At 38.0% G+C, this 10,160-nt stretch overlaps 1 protein-coding gene across 1 annotated transcript; it reads right to left on the bottom strand.

The window, feature by feature from the left end:
• Positions 1-8,840: 8,840 nt before the first annotated feature.
• On the bottom strand, positions 8,841-9,779 carry RHOH (ras homolog family member H). Its single transcript, XM_087724832.1, has one exon. It carries the CDS (start codon positions 9,777-9,779, stop codon positions 9,204-9,206), a length of 576 nt encoding a protein of 191 aa, XP_087580958.1. The 3' UTR covers positions 8,841-9,203.
• Between the last annotated feature and the right edge of the window lie 381 nt (positions 9,780-10,160).

The raw sequence follows: 10,160 nt of genomic DNA, 5'->3' as shown, positions 1-10,160 counted from the left end.
TTTCACACCGGGCGTCTCCGAACCGAGCAGCGATGTCTCCTCCGACTGAGGTGAGTTGTGAGGCCCCGAGTGCGGCCTTTTTATAGGCAAGACGGTGGGATTTCCTGGGAGCCAATGGGCGATCGGGTGTGTCCTTGGCGTCTTCTGATTGGCTCCTCTTTGAAATGGACATGCCACTTGCTTTGGGTGTACGTGGGGTCGGCTTAAGAGGCGCGAAATTCAAAAGAGTTCAAGGCTAATTGAGGGTACTTTAGATAAGAGGCCGAGGTCCGCTCATGTGATTAAAGATTAGGAATGTTGCTGATAATGACGAAACAACTATTGAAAGAAGCTGGGCTCTTGCCTGTAAAATCACCCACTCCACTAAATGGTTAAAAACAAGCAAATAAATCCTTTTTTAATTGATTTTTTAAAAAAGCCTTACCAAAGGCCCTTGTAAAAAAAATGGAGCCCAAGTTAATTTGGTTAGGCCTCTAAAGATATTTCCTCCTCCAAATTCTGCTTAGGTGAGAAATTGGAGAATTCATTTATAGTTCATTCTTGGATGAGAAGCAAAATGTATTCAAAGAAAAATCAGAAAGTCCAGTTGCTTCTTGAAAAAAGCTCCTTTGGGATGAACTGGACTGATGTTCGATTATATTATCTGGAATTTTTTTGGTGGGGTTATTTTATATGGAGATCCTCCAGGTCATGGTTATCCTGAAGTTGATTCCCCACCCCACCTCAAATGGCAGCTGGATTTTATTTAATTCAAAGTCCAGTTGGAAAAAGCATCTTTGGATTTAGGCTTCAATATTAGCATTTTAGCATGGCAATCCAAGTTCAAGAAAACATTTTTGTTTTGAGCTCACGCCATTTTTTTTAGTATGTGACAACTAATTTTTTCAGCAATTGGACAATCAAGAGTGTATTCTGGAAGTCCTTGAATAAATTGAATTGAATTGAATTTATTATATTTCTATGCCGCCCTTTTCCCAGAAGGGACTCAGGGCGGCTCACAACCCAAGTCAGTCCTTGAAAACACAATGCAAGTTTTAAGAAAGATACAAAAGAAATACAGTTGCAGTTTTTAAGATACAAATCCAGCTGGACTAACAAGCGGCTGGGGAATCCAGCCACTTTTTAACTTTAATCAGTATTTACTGTGTTTCAATTCTATGTGTAATCAGTGATTTCTGTTTGATTATTGCTTTCTGATGTATCATATATATTGAATGTATCAATGGTTTCTGTACCCTCCCCTTTTAATAAACATATTTTGCTTTGGCTGAAATACTTGTATTTCAAGTATATTCCTATTGTTGGATAAGGATAACCCCCCCCCCTCACTTTTGCCAAAGGTAACAAGTACTGTTTTTCTCCCAAATTCAGGGAACTAGATTCCTTTAGATTCCATGCAACTCTGGGTGCCTGAATAATTGGACTCTGTGTTATTTGAAGCTAGCCAATGTGATCAGTTAAGCATAGTTTAGGATTCACTTCAGTTAAGGCTCAAGACTAAGAATGGACAAATCTTAGTTGGGTGATTTTGGGTCATTCACTCTCTTTTAGACCTGGAAAGAAGGCAAAATCCCTTCTGCCAAAAATAACTGTATGGATTTATTAAACGAAATAAATTAAAAGCCCACTTTTCTGGAAATTAAGAACTACACACATTTTCAGGATTCAGCGACAGAGTAACTTCTGAGTAAACACGAGTAGCAATCAGCTTCATAAAAAATATGAAACTGCCTGTTTTCCTCTGAGAAAGCCCTGTCCTGCTGTTGCTTTTCCTGACCATGCATTGTTTCAATTAGGAAGAATTGCTTGAAATAAATTGCCTGGTTGAATTAAATTTAAAATGTACTGATAGGAAGAAAAGTGTTTGGTTTCTCTCCAAGACAGTTTGAGTGAAGTACTTTTTAATTTTCTTTGGAGTGACAGGTGTTTCCGGTATAAAAAGAAAAACATCTTTGTGGTTACCCAGTTTCCTTTAGTGTATGTGCCATCACGTTAACCAACTAGCTTCTCTTGCACTAGATTGCAATACCATGTTTCATTAAACATTTACCTATTTAAAACAATCCCACTCCTATTTTAATAGATATAATATCTATAGTACAGTTTTTAATTTGATGCGGGTGTTTGAAAAATTATGGCAACATCCTGTTGGATTTCATCGTTCAAGCCCCAAATCTCCAAAATGTGTCTATTTTATTTCTACCTGACAGACTTTAAGTTATTTGTCTTTTAACATGTTTTTTTTATTGTATAGTAAAACCGTTCAGGTTTTATTTACAAAAAATAGTATGTTGGCAAAAAGGTATATTTTACATCAATAGTTAAACATGATCAACTGGGCTATTAAAGAGGGGGCCACTTCTTTGCATTTTGACTAGAGAACTAAGATGTACAGTTGTCCTTGAATTACAACAGTTCATTTACTGACTGTTCAAAGTTACAACTGTTTCACTAACTTTAACTGCAGTGATTCCTTTAACAACTGAGGCATAAAGGTCCTGCCGGGACAAAATTCACTTAACAATTGTTTTGCTTAGCAACATAAATTTTGGACTCAATTGTGGGCCTAAGTTGAGGACTACCTGTGTTTAGATTTACATATGATGCCTGAAAGTGCAAGCGTTTGTGTCCAACGCAGGCAAGATAACTTTTTTATATTGGCTTGATTCAAAAATAATAGTGTTCTTAGTGTGTGAAAAGAAAGATCTAACATCAAACTTCATGTACTTAATAATGTTAATAATAAAATCATCCTGGTTATAGGAAAAAATAACTAATTCTCATAAAGTAAAAGCCTACCACAGGAGAAAATGTTTTAGATTCTAAAACAAAATGTAAATATTTTAATTTGACTAGACTAAAATATTAAAATAGAAAACAATGCCAGATCTATAGAAATATCACAGAATTGTTTCCATATTCTCTGTAACTCTTCAGTCTAGTTATTAAATGAAAGGAGAATGTAGACCTAATATTAAAGCCTAACATTTTAAGGTAACCAGAAAGATGTAATTTTAACATAAATCTGTGGGAGCACAAGATGAAATTGAGTAGGAACCTTTTGACTAGGCCATGTTACAGTCTGTAATTAGTAAGAGAATTAAGAAAATAAAGTTTGGGCCAAATAGACTTAGATTAATTTCTGCTAATTATTAAATTGTTAAGATTGCCATTAAGAGCAGTAGCCTATTAATTTCTGCTTATTATACAATAGAATAAAGCTCAATTTACACAAATGATGGCAATTCAATTTACTGTATACTTTAATAAAATGCTCACTCTTTTCCCAGTTCTGGAGGCATAACTTGTATAAAAACAATTTGCATTTGCTTGAGGATGATTGAGCAAGGGCACAGGCAGAAGAGAATAATTACCCTATTTGCAATTTACAAAATGGTCATGAGGCTAATTCCATTGATGAGATTAGGCTGATTTCTGTTGATAAAATTAACAGTGTAATTGACTAAGTGTAAAGGAGTGTGACTCATCATTATAAATTAGCATTGAATAAAATAACATTAGCAAGAACCCCTCTTCACCAAACCCTTAGTGTTTTCATTTCCTAAATGTGCTTTTACATTTCACATGATTCAGGATTCATATTTTTGTGCATTCAGGACCTTGGGTAATTTTTTGTTAAATACATATGAACTAATAATAAGCATCAAACATAGTGGAACCTACCTACTTCTAAGTAAACATGTGTTGGATTTTGCTGTAGGTAGATGATGGTAAACCAGTTATGCATTTTTCTTCATATAATATCAGTGAGTAAACTTTGGCCTAAAAACATAGTTAATACTAACAAACAAAACAACTATTAGCTGTGGTATTGACTGGGTTTTTCTGTATTTTTTTAAAAAAAATAACTTTTCAAATGATAAATCATTTAAATTCTTTGAAGTAAGATGCAGTTTAAAATTACTTTGTGGTATTCCTGCAGAAGCCTTCATGTTGGATTATAATAAACATAAAATCTACCCTGAACAGAAGGTTTACATCTGTTGTTACTGAGGCTCAAAAGATTCTTTTTAAAAAATAAAGATTAATTACATCATATTCCTGTGTAGAAATTTGTAAAACCAAGCTTATTAAAACCTTGTTTTAGGAACTAAGCAAATGCTTATTGTGGAATGAAATGATTATATTCAGAATTTAATAAAAACAAATCATACCTTCAACCTTCCCAAAAAAAATCTGTTCAAAGCATTCATTGTCTGAAATGGATTGGGAAATGGATAGAAAATCATTTCTGTTACTTTTGAAATTTGAAAGTAGGGTTATTGTTTAATTATAAAATCAGACCTGCCTGCTTTGGTGCCTCCTGTCTTAGTAGCATCATTTATATAAATCAGCAGATAAATGTTCTTGAAACATTTTGCTGCTGCTGGATTTGTAATTTTTATTCATTTTTATTTTGTCTCCTTGAATTAATATTGGCTTCTGACAACTGCATGAACAAATCCCCATAGTTTGGTGCTTGTTTGGGGATAAGGTTTTTTTTTGGGGGGGGGGGCAAGATTTCAGAAGAGGTTTGCTGTTGCCTGTTTCCCAGGGCTAAGAGAGAATGACTGGCCCAAGGATACCCAGCTAGTTTTGAACCTAAGACAGAACTAGAACATGCAGTCTCCCAGTTTCTAGCCTGATGCCTTAAACACAGCAACAAGACCACCACTGTTGTTGGAGACTACCCTGTCCTTTTACAGCATTATTGGAAGAGCATTTTTTTGAACATTCAGGCTGCTTTCTTTTAACAATTTCAAAAGAAAATAATTCAGCTTGCTTTTGCACAGGATGGGCTTGTAGATTACCATCATATTTCCCCTTAGTTTTGTCTCTGCAGATAAACATTCCCGGGTTTAACTGTTACCCATATGGCTTGCTTTATAAATCCCTTCTCGTGCTGGCTTCTCCATGTTTCTGGTGCATATCTATGAAACAACACACTAGACTATGAAAGTTTTCCTTTAATTTATGTATCTTGTGTAGCACCGAGAAATCCTTTCTGCTCTCTGTGTTTTCTTGCTGACCTTTTATTACCCAAACTAGGTAACATCATCAGTGTTAGTGAGGAGTGATGGTTTGCCCTGACAGTGTGGATGGGAGTGGTCTTGGAAATTCTTTGGTTTAGACTGTTTACTGTTTGTTTGCCAGTTCCTTTCCCCCAACCCCCAAAAGTCTTTAGTTTGCCAGTTCCTTTGATGTTCTCCTTAACCTTGGAATTAATCTATGCTCAGCTGGATCTTGATTGCTGATGGAAGTGTTTTGGTCTTTCATTACCTTTTTGGCTTACTAGCACTGATGATTGTCCAAAAGGTTCATTTCCAAATGGCAACTAGACTTTCTTGGGTTTGTTTTCCCTTGAAAATGTTTTGCTTCCCATCCAAGGAGCTTCTTCAGTGCTCACTGAATGTTGGGGAGTATGATAATGTTATGTAATTTGTGTAATAAAATATCTGGAAGAAAACAACCAAAACAAAACAACCAAGCTCAGAGAACATCACAGACATCTCATTTCAACCCCGAGCTACACATATTCTCCTTTATTGTACAGCATTGTTTGCTTTCCTTAGAAACGCAGTGAATTGTTGCCAGCACAGGAAATCTGTTCCTATTTTCAAATCAGATTAAGAATGGGCAATGTTGCAACTCCAGATAATGTAAGTCTGATGTTTCTACCAGTGATTGCTAAGAGCACAGCATCCATACAATAGGCGGCTGGGTTCATTTTTAATCATGTTAAATCTTGTTTTATTTCACCTTACTGTAGCAAAGAAACAGTAGTTGTCTAGATGCATACTATACATTAGGGTGATGCTTTGGATTCAAACGGAAAATTTTCCTCTGAATGTGCTGAATGGCCTTTATAGTAGCTTTGTTTTCTTGGGAGGACATAACTAGTGTGCCTGTGTGCATTCTGATGCACCTTTTCTTCCTTTTGTATCCCTAGTGCTGCACAGCCTTAATATTCATACCACCAAAACTAGAGAGATGATATTTTAATTTTGGGTACTACCCTAGATAGTTCAGCAATATATTCCAGTAAGAAGTGAATATGGAGATAAAGGGTAGCCCACTTGCATTCTTAGTGACTGGCCTGGTACTTGTGATATTTGCTGTTCAATTAATCTTCCTGGCTCATTCTTATGTGTTTTTATTTTTGTTTCCTTGTGTATGTTGCAAGAAACTGGCTCTGAAAATGCATCCCAACCTGCCAATAAGTAATTGGCAGCTGTCAGGTTTTCAAACATAAAAACGCAGGACATGATTAATTACTTCACGGACTCCCCCCACTTTTTAAACATCCCAGCCATGTTCCTCTCTTTTTCATTATAGCTTTGATTGCAGTCATGAGCATGTAAGAAGATGCCTTTATATGTTCTAAATAAATTGTACAGATGGCTCTTTTCCCTACATTTATTACAGTCCTTAAAGAACCCTTTCTTAAATGAACATTAGGTGTTGCATATACCTTTTTACTACAATAAGTTAACTAGTTTCAGCAAATCTATAGTTTAGGAACATACGGTATGTGTATTAAAACAGAGCGTGTTTATTTAGACATGATCAGTAGTTTAGGGGAAAAAACACCCTCTAACCTGCCTATTGTTTGACCAATTAAAATGCATATGCTATTTTAGTTGGCTTAAACTTCTACTTTTTATAGGAAATGACATAGGTTTTTGTTAGCATCTACATCAACAGTTCCTAATTTAAACACAATCTTGACAGAATGTTTTAAAATGGGAAGTAGTTTCCATTCCGCCTACCCGACCCTTGTCCCTTGAGAATGACAGCCAATTAACGTGCTGTTAAAAATTAAAAACAGATCAGCTTTGTCAAGGTAATTGCCAGTAGCTGAACTGAAACCACAAAAACATAGTTCAAAATAAAATTTTGACAGCGTTCTCAGGGTCTTACAACTCAAATAGTTTCCTGCTTTCTGTCTTTGTCATGCATGAGACTAATTCAGATAAGTAAAAAAAAAAAAATCAAAGGTCAGAGTCTGCATGACCACAGAACAGCTCCTGCTGTGCAGGGGATACCAGGGCTTTAAAAGGGTCCCTCCTTATGCCTTGGAGAATAGCTTGACCTCCAAACATTTCCTTTCATGATAAGAAATCTCATGTTCATTAAAGTCCTCCTCCCAAATTATCAAAGGCCCATAAGTGTGGCAGTCCTCTGGTTTTGAAGAAGAAACCCAGAGGACTATCATATTTGAGTGCTCTCCGAGCTTGGTTGTTTTCTGGCAGATGTTTCATTATCAAATAGAAGAGAATATCTGTAGCTCAGAGTTGAACCTAGTTGGGGCATGAAATGTCTGCAGGAAAACCACCAAGCTCAGAGAGCTCCGAGGACCCTGGAGCGGTGAAATGGTAAGTATGCTTTGCTTCCCTCATTGTGTACCATCTTTCACCAACAAGCAGAGCTTTGCAGGCAATTCAACACTACACTTGATAATTGCTAATTCTAACAGAAGACAATATTTCACAGATGATGTTGCCTAAACGGCTATGGAGATTCTCCCAAAGGTGCTTTGAAGCTTCTTCAACTCTGAGTGGATGTGGGGAATGGAAGGGTTTAGAATCCTGGAAGGAATATAGAAAAACAGGACAAGAAGCAGCAGTCCATCTGCATTTAAAAGACAAAGGCCACATTTTGGACAGAAAAGACAGCAGGTTTGAATGAGGGGTCAAATAGGCCATTTATGTCAAAACTGAACAGCCTTCTCTCGACAGAGGGGGAGAGATATGACATCATCTAACTCCAGTCTACAACATGATCCTTTCAGCAGTTCCAAGAAGGCTCCACACCCATTTGCACCACTCAGATGACCCTGAGGACATAGATAAACCTCCAGGTGACCATAACAACTCTAAAAGGATGCAAATTTCCAGCTGTCTGCAAGGAATATAAATCTTTCCATTCCTCACCATCCAGTCTGAGTGGAAGAAGCTCCTTGGATGAGAAGTGAAACGTCTTCAAAGAAAAACCAGAAAGTCCAGTTACCTCTTGAAAAAGCACCTTTGGGGCGATGATGTTACCTGGTTTGGTAAAGAAACCTCTGTAAGAAAACCACCATGCTCAGAGAGCATCAAGGACCTCTCAGTATTCTGTTGATTTGTGATTAAAAATGGGAGTAACAGTCAGTGGGTCTCCATCCACATCCTACTAGGAACACCAGAGCTATTCGGAATGAATCTTTGTCTTAACCCAGAGGATATAATATATACAGGTAGTCTTGACTTATAACAGTGACTGTTCAAACTTACGTGGACATTGGAAAAAGTGACTTACGACCATTTTTCTCAGCATTCCCATGGTCACATGATCAAAATTCAGATGCTTGGCAAATGGTTCATATTTATGATGGTCGCAGTGTCCCTGGGTCATGTGATCCCCTTTTGTGAACTTTGGACAAGCAATGGGGAAGCCAGATTCACTTAACTGTGTGACTAACCTAACAAATGCAGTGATTCACTTAGCAACTGTGGCAAGAAAGGTCATAAAATGGGACAAACTCGCTTAACAAATTTTTTACTAAGCAACCTAAGTGTTGGGCTCAAATATGGTCTTAACACAAGGACTTGTATCTTATTTTCACACTGGCAGCTTTTATTGAAAATAGAACTATCAGGACAATATCTCATTCTGGCAGGATGCTATAAAGTATAAATTAAATCAGGTTAAACTTAGTTGGTAGGATCTCCTTTTTTTTTGCCCACCAGGAAATCTGATCTCTTGACGTGTAAAATATAGAAAAGACTTATATCAGTAACAGAACGTTCAAAATTGTCAGTAGACAACAATCTCTACAATACATTAGAGGGGAAAGACAATTAATTAACTTTCTTTATTTCACATATTCCTGGCCTATTCAGCTTCTGCTGCCATATAAATTATCCATCCATTATCTCAGGTGTAGAAAGCAAGCCCTTTTATGAATCCAACAGAACTTGTAGTAAATAAACTCTAACATTTCCATCCTAATAAGAAACTAGGCTCCGGCTTGCTACTTATACTCTCCAATGCACGCTGCTGGAAATCCCATCGCAGCCTTGCTCCTCTTCGCTTTGAAAGTTCTAAGTGCCACCGTTGAATAGCCCATCCTAAGGCCCACAGAAGGAGAGGCTCGCGTTTACTCCACTACAAAATCATTTGGTGAGGTGAAGGCGGAAAACATCACCGTGTTCAGTCCAGTTTCAAAAAACTTTGCATTCGTTCACTGAAAAAATGTTCCTCCTTGAGCGTTTTTTGGCTTCATTCACTGCTGTCCGGACGGCACATTCGAACACCTTTTGAACACCCCGATTGGCCAAGGAGGAGCACTCCACGTAACCCTTCGCCCGGATGTCCTTAGCCAGTTGCTTGCCATGCACTAGCTTGATACAGGTTGCGCTGTGAGGACCAGTGTCCCTTTGGTCAGTCTGCATAGCCACCACCAAAATCGGGATTCGGGGCAAATGGGTCCTGACCTCCGTCACCCACTTGTTCCTTAAGCTGTGGAACGAGCTGTGATTGGCCACCGAATAGCACATCAACACCACGTCGGCCTGTTGATAGGACAGAGGGCGGATGCTCTTGAAGGAATCATTGCCAGCGGTATCCCAAAGGCCTAAGCTGATCTGGGTGCCATCCAGGTAGACATCCACACCGGTGTTTTCATAAACGGTCGGTCTGTAAGTATCCGGAAAGGTCTCCGAAATAAATCGGAGCAGCAGGGCTGTCTTCCCCACGGCAGCATCGCCTACCAGAACGCATTTGACCGAATCCAACATGTCCCCCTTCTCAAGTGGAGTTTCTAAACACTACTCCTAGGAATGCTGCTCAGGAAATAGAAAATAATAATGTAAAAAAAATCACCTTGCTAAGGTGACTGGTGGCATTTCTCTCCCAAAACAATCAAAATGTCCTGCTGCGTTCGGCCACGGTTCCACAATTCACTGAGTCAAAGGAGTTTCCTACAGTGGAAAGAGAATACGGTTGGCGTTTTGGTTGCACATCATTTCCCCATTCCATCCCGTTTCATTTTTGCCCACATGTTTGCACACGTTTGTACAAATTAGAACAATATTATTGTTAGTTAATATGTAACCCTCCCCCTTTAAGGAGTCCACCATGGTGTACATTATATTCAACTACTGGTAGATAATACCCTG

This window comes from Thamnophis sirtalis, unplaced genomic scaffold (genome assembly GCF_051295495.1).
Source record: "Thamnophis sirtalis isolate CommonGarterSnake01/CBP01778 unplaced genomic scaffold, rThaSir2_p1.2 scaffold_10, whole genome shotgun sequence".
In the NCBI taxonomy this organism is placed as follows: Eukaryota; Metazoa; Chordata; class Lepidosauria; order Squamata; family Natricidae; genus Thamnophis; species Thamnophis sirtalis.
Note: the sequence above shows the minus strand (reverse complement) of the source record. Positions and strands in the feature narration are given on the sequence as shown.